The sequence below is a fragment of the Apteryx rowi genome, unplaced genomic scaffold, assembly GCF_003343035.1.
Source record: "Apteryx rowi isolate R43461 unplaced genomic scaffold, aptRow1 scaffold_44, whole genome shotgun sequence".
Classification (NCBI taxonomy): domain Eukaryota; kingdom Metazoa; phylum Chordata; class Aves; order Apterygiformes; family Apterygidae; genus Apteryx; species Apteryx rowi.
In genome coordinates, this window is record NW_020450694.1 from 3,667,921 (window position 1) to 3,687,078 (window position 19,158).

General features: G+C 47.1%; 1 protein-coding gene across 7 annotated transcripts in view; it reads left to right on the forward strand.

Moving 5' to 3' along the window:
* Nucleotides 1-19,158, forward strand: part of TOX2 (TOX high mobility group box family member 2) — a 168,758-nt gene that overhangs the window by 76,562 nt on the left and 73,038 nt on the right. For all 7 annotated transcript variants that reach the window (XM_026076820.1, XM_026076823.1, XM_026076825.1 and 4 more), the window contains exon 3: nucleotides 17,022-17,267. In XM_026076820.1, coding sequence (XP_025932605.1) covers nucleotides 17,022-17,267 — 246 coding nt within the window. The remainder of the gene's footprint in view (nucleotides 1-17,021; nucleotides 17,268-19,158) is intronic.

Consider the following 19,158-nt stretch of genomic DNA (forward strand, 5'->3'; position numbering starts at 1 on the left):
CGTGCAGTGCAGGTCCCTGAGGAGGTGAGCGTGCAGTGCAGGTGCCCGTGGAGGTGAGCATGCAGTGCAGGTGCCCGCAGAGGTGAGCGTGCTGTGCAGGTCCCCAGGCAGGTGAACGTGGACACTGCAGGTCCCCGCAGAGGTGAGCGTGCACACTGCAGGAACCCATGGAGGTGAGCACGTGCCGCAGGTCCCCAGGGGGACATGTGTAGCGCCGCCAGCTCTACATGCTCATCTCTCTTCAGTGGGGCCGGCGGGGCCGGCCGCAGCGCTGCCCAAGGGGCCCAGCAGCGAGGTTCTGCTCAAGCAGCTGCGTGCGGGACGGCGAAGCACCCGCAGCTCCGCGTTGGGCCACGGACGGGCCGCGCCGGGCTGGCGTTTTGCCGTCTGATGCAGTGCACGGCCTCGCTCGCGGCGGCACCTCTTTCACGGTCAGCGGCCGCCGAACGAGTCTGGATTCGGTTTATCTCAGCCTAGGAAATCCATCAGCAGTCAACAAAAGTGTCCGAGCTGAGGTTATACAGCTCAGGTCTATATATCTGTGTACACTGTAAAGGGCAAAATATGACTTGGCTTTTATTACTTTTAATTAAAACATGAAGACTATGAGATTTATACTATATTGTATTTTCCTGGCTGCTGTGCAGAGGAGCTAACTGATCTGATTACCATGAAGATTACAAACTATCACAGTGAAAAAGAGCTTTTTGCAAGTATTTCATATTAAACCTTCAAACATAACACTTTAAGAATAATTATAGTTGTATTACTGGAAAATGATTCATGAATTCTGAATAAATATAAGACCCTTAAAGGGAAATGTTCCAAGACCACAGTTTTCATTCCAATCTGATGAAATTTAGTATCATTTTGCAGCTGTAGAATAAAATGAAAAAAAATATGTACATAGGCTGTATTGAGTATATGTCAGACTAAACTAATGAGATTTTTTTTCATCAACTCTAGGCACGCACGCAGACAAATGGAATAGCCATTCTCATTTTCTGTGATAGAAAGCACCAAAAGAGAAGGCAGAAAGGATCTTACTGTTCACAAGTCTTTATTCTACCCTTGATTGTTAAATAATATATTTTAAGTTCTCATATCTTGGCTGCAGAATGTTTGAACTGGCATTAACGGGTATATAAGAGAAAAGAGCTAACTAAAAAAAAAAAAGTGAGGAAGGGCTTGGATTGGGAATTTTATTAGTATTCCCAGTGGGCTGTAATAAAGATACTTTTCACACAATACAGTGAATGTTTACAGCAGACAATTTAGTTTCCTTCCAACAATTATGAGAGAAATTGAATCTCAGGAAATGTTAGTTTTCTCTAAAATTAGACCTAACAATAAAGATACCCCTGAAAGTTTATTAAGGAGGGGAAGAAAAAAAAAAAGCCATTAGTCTCTGGAAGTCAATTTAGCAAATTTATTTTAAGCATTCCAGATGACAGATAAACCAAACAAGTTACCTGCGGGGCCCATTTCATAAAATCAGCAATGTGTTTGCTCACCTGGGTGTTAGAAAGTTGAGCCTGAGGTCACCGGACATTTTTGCATGAATATTTGCATGGCTTTTTGCAGGTGCAGTAGATTTTAGTGCTTGTGCAAGTGCTAGGTTTCATCCAGGCGCGCGCGCGAGGGGCTGAGCTCTGCGTGCAGCCCCGTGCGGGTCGGCGTGCACAAGCGGCTGCGCAGAAAAACGCTGCGAGTTCAGGCCTTTAAGTTTATCCTCATTTGTGAAACGTCAGAAGAGCAGCGCAGAAAGGATGCAAATTTTCATATGCTTGAATGCAAATTCAGGAACGAACTTATCGTGCTCGCGTAGAGATGTCGGGGATCGAAAAGGGAGAGCAGCTCTGTAGAGCGCCAGAAACACTGAAGCTCTGCGAGCGGATCATGCTGCGGTGTTTAGTTTTTGAAGCGCTGAGCGCTGCGATTTGAACACCCGGGTTAATCCGTCTACTTGTCCTGGTTTTCCAACTTCTGCAGCAAGGATGCGCTGCAATACGCACGTGCAAAACACCTCCTCTCTCCTCCTGGGGTGTTTTTTCTTTTTTTCTTTCTTTTTTTCCATGCGCTCCTTGATTGCCAACTTCTGCCTCGCTGTTTCAGTCTGGAAGGAGATCTCGGTTATTTGAGATCAAGGACATAGATGGGAGGAGAAATAGCGAACGACCAAGCAGCCTGGCTTGCCGCCAGGTGTTGTTGGTTGTCTTCCCTGAAAGGATCTGCCCAGTTTTGCTCAGATTCGGGACTTGCTTGGGGAGATGCTTTCTAGCAAAGCCAAGCAGGACCCTCCGGGGCGCACTGGCTGCCGGGGACCCAGCTTGGGACCATTATTAGCAATGGAAATGCTCAGTTCTGAGTCCTCACACGTTTATGGAAATATTTAAGCCTTGTCTGCACTTGGGTTTGAAAGATGTCAGCTAAAGCCCTTGCGAACGTTGTGCAAATCTGAGTTTTTGCCATGGGATGGATGTTTTGGCTTTGTTACTTGGAGTGCTCAGGCTTGGACTTTGCCTCACCTCCCGGTCAGCATCTCCGTCTGATTTGTGCCCTCCTGCCTCTGCCCCATCTCCCTCCGGACAACTCTAGTTTTACCTGGCAGGTTCTAGACTAGCTAAAAAAGTAGAAAAACCTCTCTAGCTGCTTGGTGAACGAAGTGTGTCAGTCGTTTTGCCCTCCGGATATCTGAGACTGGTTTTCTTTGGATGCAGCTGCTCATGGAGCTTCCTCCCGTCTCCTGCTTTGCGCTTTGGGTCGGGTCCCTCATGGCCATGGGATGAAGGCTGTGCTGACGTCAGTGCACCTTCATCTCCTCTGTAAAGACCTGAGCTTCCAGCTTATCCCTGTGTTCACCAAAACCGTGGGGTGTCCCCAGAGTAGCGAGTGCCCACGACTGCTCTTTCTCGCCGCAAGCAGCTCCCAGTGGTGACCGGCGGGCTGGTGGCCCTGAGGTCCTCCTAGATGGAGGGTTGGCGTTGTTTTAGGGAAACACTGCTATTTTGATTGTTCATTTGATGGCTTTCCTTTTTGCCTTCCTCTAGAAAGGGTGATAGCTGCTCTAGCTACTTGTTTTGTCCAGGTCACCTAATGCATTAGGAGGTATTTAATGAATATCTGTGATTTAGGACACAGACTAGCTACTCACAGCAATGTGTCTCTTCTTTGCTTTTTTTATATACCATGCGTAAGCCTGTTTTTATTAAAGACAAAATTGTTAAAGACAAAATCTGTTTGTTTCCCCAAATTCACATATTGGAGGCTTAAGGCTGAGATTTTCACACCTACACTGGGGATTTGGATATTTGGCCGTGTACCATGTTACAGTTCTCACAGTTTTGTCAGGAGTCTCTTGGTACTCCAAGCTTTCCCTAACAGCCCAGCACCTTTGTGCTCTTGCGATTACATGACAACTTCTGCTTTTGTTAAGTAAGTAAGCGAATACAATTTTAGCCCTCGTGGTGGAAGAAGGCTTGTAAATGTAGCTCCCAGAAGCTCAGTGAATTGGAAGGAAGTGGAGAGAGGTCCCAGTTGATTGCTGTAAAATCTCATAGATGGGGAGGGCTGGCGTGTTGTTGAATTTTGCATATTTAGGGTCTGCGTGGAGGGCGGCATCCCGATCCTGTAGGTATTCTTTAATATCTCCTTTGCTCCACCAAAGCAGATGATGCTTGGCTGCAAGAAACATCGGCTTCCAGTTTTTGGAGGCAGCACTTACCCAATCGCAGCGATTGGAAGCAGGTTGGATGCTCTTGCCCTCTCGCCCTCAGGATTTCGTTCTGCCAAACTGGCTCTGAAGTATCTGCTCTTGGCCCTTGTACCACTTGCACGGGGCCGGACTCTGAGTCTGAGGGCCTTCAGGGGAACGTAGAAGGCAGATTTACCGTGTTAGCCATTTCACTTCTTTTGCCATTGTGACAACTTCCTGGCCTGAAACGTTTTGTAGTGGAGGGACTGGTAAAGGATTTCAAGCTACTCTTGAGGACGAGGAGGAGAGAGGGGAGGGAAGAAGGTGGCGTTTTACAAAGCACTGATATGTTTTTAATTTTAATAAAAAAATAAAAAAAAAGTACGCAGCACCTTAGCTGCTAAGGCGACAGGCGCTTAAGAAGCGCTGAATAAATACATAAAATATGTTTGCTGAAGGCATTTGTCGTTGGAAGTTTAAACATTAAACACGCCTGCTTTGTGCGATACTGTAATAAAGCAGAGATGTTCAAAGACCCATTAGTGGTGCTCTGACTGCAGCTTTACATCTTCACTATACGTTCAAAGGAACCTGCATTATATCAGCGCTGCTTCAGTGAGTTTTGCCCCCAGAAGGGAACGTAAGTGAATTCTGCGAGAGATTTCAACGTGGACTTGGGCGCTTTTTTTTTTTCGTGCATTGCCTCTTTCCTATTGATCGACATGGATGTTTTGGTATTGTTCCCTAGTAAAGTGCCGTGGATTTATATACTTACCGAGGAGAGTGCATGGGAGGCAGCTATCTCTGCCCGTTGTCCTGGGTACCCCAAGCGTAGCCCTGCAATAAGAGCTGCCTCGGGGCCCGATGATGCAAACAAACAGGTTTGTATGTTTGGCTTCTTAAATTGCAGGATAAGGAGAAACAGAGATACTCAATCCATTAAGAAATAACTAGGTGGGTGATTCACTACTGTTTGTGTAAATGGCACTAAGTCTGGTCTGCCTGCACAATTTATTAATACTTCACGGGAGGGGAAAAAAAAAATTATTTTAATCTCATAATGGATGATGAGCTGTGAAATTGCTTCTGCAGCAGCTGGGCACCCTGGGGGAGGTGCTAGATTGCACCACATTATGCGAGCTTTCCCCAGATCTCTGCCTTCCTCGTGCTAATCAGACACGTCAAATCTGGGGGATGGGAGCGGGGTTGCCATTGCTTCTGTCAGATTTTATTACAGTTTTTTCCCCATGCGTGTTTCTCTTGTCTATTTGCTTCTGGGTGCCGAGTCTAACTTTGGAAGTGCGTGGGTCCACGTCCGAGCGCCTTCGTGGCGAGCGGCGCTCTGGGCATTGCAGGCCGTGTCCAGGGCTTGGGGTCGGTGCCGTGCCTGGTGCCACAGCAGCAGGTTGCCCACCGGACCTCAAGGCGCGATGAGCAAGAAGGGCCCCGCTCCCCTTCCTTTGCGTGCGAAAAAGCCATCCTGGAGTTAAGTATTTTGCTTGCATACGAAAAGATAGTGCAGATGTGATGGGAGCAAACCTGGTGTATACTGGAGGGCTACTTAGGAGAAAACTGCCGATGTCCCCGCCTTGGGCTCTGAGGTGACCATTCTCCGTGCAGCTTGTGCAAGCATGCCCACGGTGCGCCTTAGTGTCTCTCCTTTGCCTGGTCCTCGTGGGTGCCGGTATGCCCCGGCGTGGGAGGAGGATGCGCCTGCCAGGGCCCCCTGTGCAAATTCCCCTTTGCTGATGAGCAAATAAAAAAATGAAGGCACGTAAGGAAGGAAAGAGAAGTGAATCAAGATGGTAGGCGGTGTTCCCATTACGGCGTTGCTGGAGGATCTTACTACTGCGGATGTCTAGAGAAAGCGGTGTTTGCTGCAATGCCTGTGCTGCAGAGCATGGCTCTGCTGGCTGTGTGCAGTGTGTTAGGGGCGTATCCTTTGAGATAAAACTGTGAAAAACTTGCTACAAAGCTTCTATCAAAAGTGTGGTGCAAAGGTTTTTTTAGTTCTTAACCCCACTCCTTCAGTTTTGGACATAAAGGAAATACTATGTAAGATGAAAACCAAAATGGGATGCGTATGGTGCAGAATATAGTTTTCCTCCTGCTTTGGGTACTTCTTGCTCCACTGGAGCCAGGTTGAATTAATTTTTTAGAGTGCTTTTTACTAATTCTTTCTTGCATGCACTCCATTACTGTTTTCGGGCAGCCTTATCTCTTGACCTGCTTACAGTGCATTATACATCATTATATAATGTATCATTGGCTCAACACAAAATACCAAATCCGTACAGTCCAACAATGAATTTCTGTGAAGTGCAGTGATCTTATTATACAAGTTCAGTATGCCATGAGACAAAAAAGGCAATTATGTAAAATCTGTACTCCTCAAATAATTCCCAGAAATGCATGATATTCTTGAGTAGAATATTATCATATTCCTTGCATTTACTTCCAGCCAAGATACTAGGAAAGGATTTGTATTTGTCTGGCCCAGTCGTTTGTGGCAAATACTAATTTTAAATCCACATTGGCTCCTCTCTCACTGGATATACGGTCCCTTCTGAACATAGTTTAAAATCAGGCAAAATGATAATGAACAATTTGAAGGGGCTCGATAGCAAGGCAAATGAAAGCGGGTACGCTTAGCCTACGTGGAACAGAGCTTGTGTGTCTCTGCAGAGCAGTGCCGCCTTTGCTCTGAAGCCTAGGGAAGCATAGCTGCAAGAATACTGAAATGAAATGGTCCTCCTGTCAGTGGAGTTAAGTATCTAAAACACGGTTGCAGCTAGATAGTAGTTCTAGTGATCCAGGAGCACCTATGCGTCAAATACGCACTATGGTCCCGGCCATGCTTGTGAAGGTACAGCAAAGGACTTTCAGGAGCTCTGGCTATTGCCTGTGCTTGCATAAGCCAACACTGGATGCATATGTCAGCAGTCTTGTAGCTTGAATTTCCCATCTGCTTATTTGGTAGTGGAAGGTCCTTGTCAGGGGAACCTCGTGCTGCCTCTGCTGCTGGGGGTGGGAGGTTCAGCCCTGGTGCTTCCTTGAGCGCTACAGAGCGAGGGCACCAGCGTGGCTCAGAATAGCATAGGGCAAGGGAAAGTACTGCCTGCATGTGTCCTGCCTCGTAATGACGACATTTCAGAGAAGTAATAACAGAAAACCTGCAAAACCAATAGTTTTGGATGCATTTTGCAAGGGGCCCGTGGAACTCCCTGCTGCTAGATGTTGAGATCAAGAGCTTGATAGAAATGCAAGGAGGATTGAACATATGTGCGGATAATAAAACCAGATGAGATAGATGAGAGGAAAGGATGAATCATTCTGGTCTATAAGGAGCTTCCACAGTCCCCCACTAGGGATTTTTATATCTCTTTCAAAATACTGGTTGATACTGATAATTTTTATGTCAGAAGGTTTGACCAGATGAACCACTAGTGTTCTCAGACAACAAATGTGGTCATGGGTTTCCGTTCCTCCCCATAACAGGTTTTGAGAGCTTTTCTCCCCCGGATGTACTTGGTGGCATGAGAGGGTGGATCTGGAGGGACAGTGGTCCTCACAGGTTCACGTGGAGCTCCATTCTGGGGCATGCTGTGGCTTCGCCAGGGTCCTTCTCTGCACTCTCTTACAAGGCAATAGCTGCAGTGTTTTACAAAAAGTCCAGTAATGAAAGGAGGAAAGGTTGAGAACTCTGGTGGATTACATTTTTCTTCCTCTCTGTTCCTGGGAGTAACTACTTCCAAAACTCATTTCTGTCTTTGTCGCTGGGGAATTAGAGGTCTCTATCTTCACTCAGAAGGATAAACGTAGCATTACTAATCCTTTATATACCATTGCATGCTGCACTGCTGCTTCCATGCATGTATACTGCCTTTATGGTGACTGTAACCTTTTCTTGAACCAGAGATTTTCCTGAACAAGAGCCCTTTGGGATCTGTGTGGGCTTTCCTGGATACATTTTTAATAAACACAATAATTTGACTGCAAACCCATTACCTATACCCTGTTTGTTCTATGGGATAGTCATTTCCATGCCTGCAAAAAACACTAACTCATAGAGCAATCAAAGGAAAAATGACAACCAGGACAAAATTGGTATGTGTTGTGATAAACCAGTCCATCTTCAGGATCATGCACTGTAGCTTTATGTATTGCCTGTGAATTATGGCCTCGAAAAGACATTAAATCTTTTTAAAAAAATCAAGTCTAATTGTAACTATATTTTTGTTTTTCATTTTGGTTTATGTACAGTATATGACTTTTGCAGAGACATTTTTATTCCAGGAAAATGACAGGCCAACAAGAAGCCATAATTGCACTGATTTTTAGAAGTGCCTGCATTACTGCAGATCTGATGTACTGCAAGACATGAATCAGAAAAATTCTATTAAAAAATCTCTTGAATGGCTGACACAGGAGTATTATCCACGATGATTAATTTGACTTGGTCATTATGAACACAGACAAGTCTGACAAAATTGCATTTCATTCCCCACTGAATTCATAAAATCACTGTACACATAATAAGAAGTTATAGTTCTGTGCTATCCACTATTCTTGACAGGATTCCAGTTCTGGATAAGATACTGATTAAAAAAAAAAAAAAAAGGCAGAGAGGGAGTTGGGAGCCTTTTAAAAAGCCTACAATAGGGCTGATTTCTTTTGCTATAAATTGTTCATAGGACTCCATTATTTTTAGCTTTTTTGTTGAAGCGGTGATGCAGGTCAACCATAGCTTGGACAATGAAAGTAAAAACTGAATGCACGCTCTTGTTTATATTGGAAATGCCTGCTTCTGTCAGAAATGCATGCATACGTTGATCTTCATGAGCCCCAAGAAGTCCCAATGGGCTGAATCTGAGGGCACGGGGCAGGGACCGTCATCTCTGTCCAGCCACCAGCATAAGAAACTTTACCCCCGTTGAATCTCGGGTAGTATGTGTTATACAGATTATTGTTAATAACTGGTACATCGTTCCTCATTTATCTCCCATAGAAATGAGATACAAATGGACAGGCTGAGCCCAGAAGATCCTAAGAAGGTTGTTGCTAGGTTCAGTGGCATTTAAAACATGGTTTTATGAAATCTGTAGAAAGCACAGAGACTTTCCTCCCACTGTCAAATTTGGTTGAAGCCATCCAGAAAGCTCAGATACTACAAGACCCGTGGTTCTGTGACTGCATGGGATTTGTGCCTGTAGGAGACTGGACAAAATCAACCCGTGCAACGTTAAAAGGCAAATAGCGAGCTCCGTTCAAAGCAGCAGCTCTCCAGTAGGGTTGTGGTTAAGGTGGAGGCTGGCTTTCTGCTCCGGTTCGTGGTGGCCCGCAGAAATTTGCACCCGAGCGACGCCTGCGTTGCAGGAGGAGCAAGCGGTGAGAAACTTGGGGAACGCTGAGGTTGTTTGATTACTCTGTGGGTGGAACAATGTTTGTTAGGGATTTCAAAACACTCTAGCACAGGTATGAAAGAGGAGCGCAGAGGTATCAACAGGGGGCCGGGCGGGCAGATCCCAGTTTCCCTCTGCCTGCTCTTCCGGTGTGCCCCTAACTTCCCCAGGGTGGATGCTTATTAATAAAGATCGTGCAAGCCCTTCCAACACACATTTATTTTCATGCAGGAACTCTTTTTTTCCCCTCTTCAACTGAATTCTCATAGTCAAAAACCTGAGCATGTGAAAACGTATGTAAAAGGGGCTGGGAACACTTCAAAGACAATTTGTAGATTGTATGTGACTGTTAATAAATACTTCTTTCCAGTATTTATCCAACTCTACCCTAAGTAATTCATTGGCCCTGCAATCCCCATGCTGGATCTCCACGTGCGAAGATGAGACAAATCAATTGCCATTCCTAAAACCCAGAACTGCTGATGCGGAAAATCAGCGCTACTTCACTTCTTGGCACCGGGCTCCTGACATCCCAGGTGCTAAAGCAGATCTCTGGCAGCCCCGCTCAGGCACAGGGTGCCAGGGGGGTGGGAAGGGGCGCGTGCCCCTGCCCGCAGCCCCGGGCTCACTTCTCAGTGAGCACCCTGCCATTTCCCTTGGTGTCCCCAGAGCATTTCTCTGGAGTTTCTAACGTTTTCCACCTTCTCCTGCCACCTGAGCTGATTTTTCCATCCCCATGGCCTCAGCGCTTCGCTGCCTTGCCTTGGAGCATCCCTGGAGGGCTGCAGAGATCGAGGGTGAGCTCCGTGGCTGCAGGCGAGCCGCCCGGCACTTGGGAGGTTCATTGGGACAATCCGTCTGCCTGTTCCCGGATACTTTTCTGCAATCTTTTTGCCAAGCTGAGTTCCTAAAGCTCCCTGTGCTGTTTTGCCTCGCGTTGCGGGAAACCCTCTGGTTGCCCTGAGCTCCGTCACACTAGGTGTTTGCTTCGGCTTGTTTTTTTTAATCTGTTTGTTTGCCACATGTGCCGCTTTCTTTGCAGACCTGCAGAGCCTGGTTGTTACAGGTTCAAGTATGCAGCTGGGCCTGGGTGAGAGGTGGGAATTACCCTGGGGGTCTGCTCGGCCGTGGGGAGACGGAGTCGGAAACCATCTCCGGAGCTGGGCCAGCCCCTGCAAAAGCACTGCCACCGTCTCATTCTTGCTGAAGGACCGGCATGGGCACCTCATAACCTCCTGCGTCCTCTGCGCTATTAATGGAGACCAGGAGAACAAGCTGTTGTCACATTTCTGTCTAGGCAGCAGATATAGCCCTCAGCAATACCTTTCAGCCTCACAAATAGCAATGCTTTCCTTGCTTTGCAGACTTCCTAGGCTAGCTTTGGTCTGCTTAGACCTATCTAATCTCTGAAATATCTAGAGGGTCACGTTTCTAAAGCAGTAAGCTCTGGCTTCAGCTGCAGAAAAGACCTAGTTAGTAGTTGAGGAACGGTACAGAGACCATGGTGTTGTGCGTCATCTGGATGATTAGGGTGGGATGGATCACACCAGTCTACGTATTTCCTTGTACCTTCCTGGGAATGAATTTTCTCTCTTAGGCTCATATTTATTATTGAATGTTATTTGACAGGGCAAATATTTACCTGCAATAATGCTGCAGATCTCTGTCCTTCTAAGCGTGAATACTATTTCTCTGAATCAATGTTTGGCTGGAACTCCTGGATCCGAGCAGATAATCACACAGAACATGACTCAGTGGAGAATTGGGGTCACTGGATGTTTGCCATGTTTCGAAGGAGAACAGTTTCCCAGGTCTTTGGTCAAGTCACGTCTTCTATGATTAATAACAATGCGCAGAGGAGAGACGGTGCTGGCCAGCTGTAGAGAGTGTTTTATAAAGAAGGACAGCTCTTCCCTCCCCTTCCAAATGGGGAAAGGTAGAAGAGTGCAAAAGGCTTGATTTGTAGACGTGCTCAAAAGTTCTAGCTCCCTCCTGAATCACCTGCACTGCGAGTTCTTAGCATCTTTTAAAATATGGCTGTGTTTATGGCCTTGGCTGAGTCACAGACAGTCCCTCAAGAGCTCTACTGCGTTAAGGCATCTGGCTCTGCCTTCGTTTCAGACCAGCTATCGGCTGGATGTAGCAGCCTGGCTGCTGTGGGTGGGTGGACCGAAGAACAACCTTCTCCTCGCCGGTGCTGCTGGGAATACTTCCCTGGGCCTGTGCCCACAGTTAGACAGAGTGTTTTTGTTACTAGGTGGCTGCCTGGAGCTGCCAGGGCTTGGCTTTATTTGCATTTCAAAAGGAGGTGTGGTGCAGGAGAGAAGAATGAAGTGACAACAGCACTGGTAGGGGTAGGAGTGTGGTTTTGAGTCTGGCTACACAGGGTCTGCAAGGTCCCTGTGTCCGCTGAACCATCAGCGCAGGTCTGTGGTATGCCAGTGACATCCTAATTCCCTCTCCTTGCCCAGAAGATGCGAGTCCACCCACGCTGGCAGTGCTCTGCCCTGCAGCAGGCAACCTTCTCTTGGTCTTACCCGGGTTTGTCTTGCAGACCCTACGGTGAAAGGGCAGCAGATTTCACTGCACAGAGAAGGATACCCAGGCCATGTTTGACAACCCCACAGATGTTCTCTGCTTTTGCAAGAGGGACAAGCATGGTTACCACTGATAGGCCATGGCCGAAAACCTCCTTCTGCATGAGAGCCTTCTCCTGTGCTTGGCTCTGCAGGAGGTCTCTTCCCTGCCGAAAGGCTCCTGCAGCCTGTGGAATAGCAGAACGGTTCTTCAGAGGCATCGCTTTCTCATGCGAAGGCAGAGCAACATTTGTGCCCCATATGCACCCTGGTAGAAGAAGTTGAAATCTGGCCCAGTGCCTTAAATTGATCAAAGTGAAAGCTGGGAACTAGCTTCCCCATTCCCATCCCTGCGCGCCCCAGCAGTCTCATTTGTGCCCGTGATGAGGTGCAAGCACATCGAGACATAACGCATGTAAAAAGCTGAGTGACGTGCCCCAGCGAGCTGCTTACTCAAAGTGGACAAGATGGGATGCTGGCTCCTTGGCTCAAGCTCTTCCTAACTGTTCTCCTGCCTGTTCTTAGAGCAAGCGCTTGTGCAGTGTTTTTGCAGCAGTGAGTGTCCAGCCTGCCTGGCTGAAGGGGAGATCTGACTCCAGCACCCCTCTCACCTAACCTTTTGAAGCGCTGCCTTGTGCAGCGCGCTGATAAGAGCAGAACAGACGTGCGATTGTTTCTCGCCGGCACTGAAGCAGCACCAGAAGCGTGTTCCTTTGTTGCGTGCATTATGCTGCATTACGGCAATGGGAGACATTTGTAGTGAAAACGCTCAGTGCTGTTTCCAGCTCACTCATCTTTGGGTTCTGGCAGGCTGGAGTGAGAAGTCCTCATTGACCACCATGACCTGCAGTACTTTTCAGATGTGGCTTAAGGTCATATAGAGAAGATGCTCACGGATTTGATATGCTTATAATTCAGGTGCTTATGCAGACATAGAAAAGACAATCCAATTTTACCATAAATAAAACACAGGCTTCTCATGCTTGGGAAACTGAGGACAAGCAGTCTCGCTGCCAGAGCTGCTCAGCAGCTCTCTGTTCCTCAGCATCTGCCCACACTGAGCTCCTCTCCCTCTCCAGTGAATCCCCTGGTAAGGCCTTCTCTGCCACGTCAGGTTTGGGTGGAGCAGTTGCCAGCCTCCTGGATGCCAGGAGGAACCTGGTTTGATCAGCTGTTGCCTCTTATGCCACTTTATGAGGAGGGCTTCTTTGCAGAGGGACCAGATCATTCCACTGTAAAGCTCTTGCTCTCCATCCACTCTCTGGATTCAGCTCTGTTTCCATCCTGGGCACCCTTTCACTGCAACTCCTGCTTCTTCCGCACCGCCAAATATGCACAGCAGTGGCTCTGCAGAACCGCCTGGGCCCCTGTCACTGTCGACAGCACTTTGCTCAGTGTGCGCACAGTGCTGTTGCTTGAACATGCATGGAAGAGGTAGGAACTCACATCCTCCCTCATCATCCTCAAGTAGCTCTGCTCCCCCTTAGGCTGGCCAGGGTGCATCCCACAGAGCCTGTGTTGTGTTGCCCTCCATTCTTGCTTGTCCTGCTCCTGGGGACTTGCTCTTCCTAGCACCTTACCCTTTCCAGTCTCACCTCTTCCCCATTGTCCCTCACAAGCTTCTCCTGCTGTTTGAGCCATTGCGTCTTTCCCCACTCGCCTCACCTGGCAAGTCGTTGGGGTCACCTGCAGATCCTGCACAGGGTGCCTCCTCGAGGGCCTGGGCTTTTCCATCTCTGTGTCCCTCTCCTGAAAAGCATTAGGGGGTACAGGAAGCCTGGGTGGTCTTGGCACAGCCTTAACCTGTTGCACTGTCCCCTTGGCTGGGTGCAGCGTTGGACAGGAGGCCACGTCAGGGTTTCTCCAAGACCCGTTGGTGCTTGGGGAGTGCAGGTTGTGCCCAGGGGTGCCATGGCGAGGGAGCCATGGCCCAACATGCAGGGTAAGGCATGTAACAGTGGTAGAGAAGCTGCACGGTAGGACGAATATCTTTCTCCGCATCCTCGCACCACCTCCCATTCACCCCTCCGGCCTCTGCTCCTAGATCTGCAGGTGGGCCAAGGTGGGCTTTGTCACTGGGGTGCAGGAACCCACGTTCAGACTGGGATTTCGGGAAGGAAAAAATGTATTTTCATTTGGTTTTGATGCTGTAGGAGGTTGGTTGTATCTGCTGCAATGCCCTCTTGTGGCTTCGGTGCCCAGGCATGGGGCACAGCCCCAGTGCCACACTCAGGGTGCTTTGGGGCATGTTGGTGCCTGGCCCTGCAGCCCCAACCCTGCGGTGGCTGGGGCAGAAAGATGCCCGGGGTCTGAGCACGCTACAGGGGTGAGGGCAAGGAAGGATTTGGAGCGGAGACGCTGTCATGTCTCTGAAAGTGCTTGGCTTGATCCTGTTACTCCATCTCGTTGCTGCAGACAGAAGCAGTGATTTCACACTCCAAGCAGCACCCATCTGCCCTGCAGAACAAGCTGAGAGAGGGTTTGCAAGATAAGGCTTGTTGTTTCAGCTGATTTCAGTGTTTTAATTTGAAGAGGAATAATGTGTAATCACAACAACTGTCATCTATTTGACAGTGGAAAATCCTAGATCTTCCATGGTTTTTTTTGTGTGCCGTAGTGGGCAGCCTTTTAGTAAAGCGAGCATCTCTGTGCACTTGCATTTGGAGTCCTGGTGGGATGAATGGGTTCAGACCAGCTCACTAATCTAATTTGTAATGTATCCTTATAACGTATAATTGGCTGTTTAATTTAATTCAAATTAACATAAGAATAGAAAATATAATCTGCAGCGTAGCCCACATGGTGGTTGAAAGGGGTGATGGGTGTTGCTGGCAAAGGATTTTTGCTGGATGACAGCTTTTGTGCGTGACGTTGGACCACCCTTTGTGAGTACGGATACGTCATCCCAGGCGTGTCAACAAGCACAGCGTACTACAATAAATCATCACCCATTGCCACCCTTCTGAGCGTCTATCTGCCTCATCTCCCCTCCTTGTCTCTCTAGCGATCTATTTAAAACACACATAGAATAAACGTAGCCTGCTTTGGAAAATTGTTGGTAGCGGTACGGTGTGAAAGCTTGCAGGCGCCAAGTCTGATTATGTTGATTGGATATTGTCTAATCTGATTTTGATTGTGTACAGCTTTGATTGTGATTTTGACATGTCTGCACAATACCGGCGCTGGTCGGAAAGCTTTGTGATTTAAACTGATCTTTTTTTCCAAGCTGAACAGAGCAGAGGCAGAAACGTGCAGGGGGTGTGAGCAGGGTGACAGGGTTTTTGCACTCTGTGCAAAACCGCCTCAAAGCCCTTTAGTGAGCTGCTCTGCAGTAATGCAAGAAACCTGTATTTTTGAAGAGAGCTTTAGGAAACTTTGAGTGGGTTTTACATAATTTAGTTAAGCGCAGCAAAGCCACTTGCTTATATACCTGATACCAAAATAAACCAGTTGGAGGAACAAGTTTGCTGTTCAATGATTTATTTAAATCCCTCTCCGTACGCCATGGAACGAAATCCTCTTAAATAACCGGGAAAGAATTGGTATACCTCTAAGTGCATAGCCCAAATGAAAACTTAACTACTAGACTTATTAAGTGGGATCTATCTGTCTGCTTTTGTGTTCAGCCTCTCATCCCCCCCCTTTCTGGTATAATACCAATCCTAGACAGAAGCCGGCTGGAAAAGTAGCCGGGCTCGAGTTTCCACCGCACAATAGCTGTTGATACAGAGCTATCGCAGCCTGGACTCCGGTCTTGTATTTCTTGTGTGCTCATATTCCCGTCGAAGCCAGGGGGAATGTCAAGTGGATGCGAGCGGTAGGGTTGGGTGCGCGGTGCATCCTCCTCTCTCTGTTTTTTGCAATGGGACAAGGGGAGAGAGGAAGGGGGGGTTCAACTTAGCGGAGGATGAGCCGCACTTCAAACTCCGCTTCTCTGGCTGGGGAGCGCGGCGGGAGCGAGTGCCAGCTCTGACCCCTTGCGCCGATGCCTCTCCCCAAGGTGATGCCAGAGCCCTCTCGCGGGCGAGCTCCCACCAGGAGCCGATACCCGCACAGAGCCGCTTGTGCCAACTGCCGAGTTCCACTTAAATACACTTCTTATTTTATTTTATTAAGGCTTTTTTTCCCTGAAATCTAGGGTGATGAAGTGCATGAATCTGAGTGAGTTCTTGGGCAATGGATTAATAAAGCCTACAGCGTTTAACCGGTTTTGCACACATCTGGGGTTGTGCTCTTAAATCAAGTATTAAGTCAAAATCCGACCATGAAACTAGGTGATCTGAAAAACTTAGCTTAAAATCCATGTGTATAATACTATGGCTAATCAGAATTTCATCTGCTATAATAATATGTGAAACAGTAGACATTTAGAGTAAGCTTTCTCTGCCAGAGACTCATTATATTCTGCTTTCATAATTAATGATTTTGGATAGATTCACACTTGCATTATGAGGCAAATACATTTTTGTCTCCAGTGAAAGCAATTGCACAGGTGCAATGACATATTCTTTTTTTAATATAAATTGGGACACTTAAAAGTGAACAAACCACCAGAAAGAATGGGAATTGGAAAGAGTACCAGCATGTCTGCATGTTTGTCATCTCCTTGCGGGAGCGTTGGTAGGGAGGTGATGGGAATGCTTGTCCTGGCTGGATGTGGATAAGAGTATAAGTAAGGACAGATCTCCCTTGTGGTACTGTCACGCAAGCTTTCTTTAAAGTAGTTTAACAAATGTTACAGCTATGTTTCTAAATCACTCTCCCTGGTCATAGCTGTGTGCTGGAGTTTGTGAGGAACCAACGGACATTTCGTTCCCAAGTACTACTTATTTCCATGGAGCTGGCTGCCTAATTTTCTTAAATGCTCTTGAAAATACCAGCTCTAGATACTGCATAAGTACCGAGCTGGGTGTCCAGAGAGGAGCTTGATCCTACAAAAGCAGCAACTGGTTGGGAAGTGGTGGTGCTCCTTCATGGCCATTAGCTCTGTTCCCATGGGCAAGCGCAGCTCTACAACGTGTGGTTTGGTTTTGATCTCTGGCTTGGCTTTGGCTTTTTTGCAGAGCAAAAGAGATGCTAAAGGGATGCAATGTGGGAGAGAGGAGAGCAGTGAGGGATGCCCCAGGATGGTCTGAGGGGACCTATGATGTTCCCTGGCCGAGCAGCACTACTACACTTACTGCACAGCTACTGCGTGATTGTGGCTTGCTGATGTCCGGGGCAGGAGCTCTTTTTAAAAGAAGCGTTTTCACTGGAACGTGGATTTGCATTTCTTACACAAATAATCATTTCTCTTTGCTGAAGGAACGCGGCAGTGACACGTTGTGAAATGTCTTTTTCGTATTTTAGACGTATAATGGCCAGAACGAGAACAACGAAGACTATGAAATCCCTCCCATAACGCCTCCTAATCTCCCAGACCCTTCCCTCCTTCACTTGGTGGACCACGAAACTGGATATCATTCACTGTGCCACAGCCTCCCTCCGAACAGCCTGATACCAGCGTACCCCTATCAGAACATGGACCTTCCGGCCATCATGGTGTCCAACATGCTCAGCCAGGAGGGGCATCTTCTTTCCAGCCAGCTACCAACGGTGAGTAACTTTCCCCCTTACTACCTTTCATGTGAACGCAGGCAATCCCCTGTACGCCGTTAGCGTTACGAGTAGATTGACTTTAGGAGAAGGTTAATGACTAGATGTTTCCAGCTGGGGTTCGGCAAAGCAGATGATGTAGCCCTGACTCGCTGCGCTTCCACGCTCCAAAGTCGGGGCACGTTGGCTGACGTTGCTGTCACCTGCATGCTCCTGCTCACACTGGTGGTTTTACGTTTCCAATTTGGTGTCTTCCCAAGCACCGTTAATCCCCGAGTCGCCTTCGGGAGTGGGGGAAGCCACGGCCCCACCACCGAGCCGCCACGCCGGCGTGAGCCTTCCTCCCGATTTCAAGGGCAACGAGCTCTCTCCTTGCGCTCGCAAACTTAAATTGCCTTTTGGCTTACGCCGTGGTAAGGCGATATCTTCAGAAGTTTCAAATGACTCTCCTGTGGGAATAAATAACGGAGGGATAACGAATTAAAATGCAGATCCGGAAGAAACTTTTGGGCTAATTAGACCTTAGGACACTTCTGTACCAGCAGCACTAAGGAAAGGCTTGGCTTGATTTGGGCAGTGGTATTGAATTAATGCTGTAGCTGTTTAATAATATTTTCCTCTTTAGCAGATTTATCTCTACGGTTAGTTTGCTATATTGTTTCTTTCTAAGATCATTGATTTTCATGGGCGTTGTTGGAAGGCATCAATATCAAACAGAGTTAATTTTACTTAAATAGCATGCCTGCAACTCTACGACTGCACTAGCGAAAGAACATTTGGTGTTGATTGCTTGAATAGATAACGGTCTGAAAGGTAGCGATACTTAAATATTTAAATGGGATATTATCTCTTAGCCTAGGAAAATCCCAAGACTTTCTAAAGTCTTGACGCCCCTCCAAGTTTCATGGTTAGTGTGTTTAAGAAAAATATCATGTTCTGCCCATCAATATTGAACACAGGCATGTTTCTATGAAATTAAACATTACTTAGGTCTTCATGTTAGCTTTTAGGTTCTTAGGTGGTTAAAACATTCATTTCTGAGACAAAAAGAGTCAATTTCTGATGAAATATTTTTTCCCTAGTTTAATTTAAAGCACAACCCCTTTTCCTGACCCCTATTTTCATAACATGATAATTTTATCCTGTGTTGATTGTCTCATTGTTGAGAAGTGATATTGCACTTATAAATCAGTTTCTAAAATACCTAAAGAAACAAGAATAGTGGGATTTATTAAGCAGCTTCTGTACGTCTGAAATAATTTATTTTGGAGTAGTCCTTGGGAAATGTTCTCTTTCTTATTTTATGGTACTGTTTTACAAATGCAGTGTTGTGACAATAAATCAGGACTGAGCCGGAGAAGATAAGAAGGGGGCTTAGTGGGCTGTAAATGTAGAATAGAGAGATTAAGATTTGTTTGCCCCTTCCCACTAAAATAAAAAATCCAGTGAACCCTGAATTTTCCAGCTGATAGCGAATTGAAAGTGTCTCATTTTTAACAGGAGCCTTTGGAGGTAGAATACATCTCCAAAGGTCCCAGCAGAAAAGGAAGGAGATCAAGGAGGGAACTGTGTTGGAATTTTAGGTCAGAATTAAATCCTGTCTTACCCTCGTGTCAAAGGCTTTTTTTTTTTCCATGCTATCAAACTTTTCCTGCAGAAAGACAGCACCTTCTAGCTCTTTTTTCAGGAGAGATGGGCTCAGGTTTGGGATGTGCGAATAGAGTTCCCACCTTCTCCGGCACGGGACCTCAGCCGGCAGCATTCATCCTGAAGCGCGTGGGTAACTCTTATTAGCGTTAATGGGAGCAGAACACGCACACGGGGGAAAAATAAAATCCCAGCGACAGAGCAGACTTTTCAGTCCCTACCGTTAACGCCTCCTGCCCGCGTG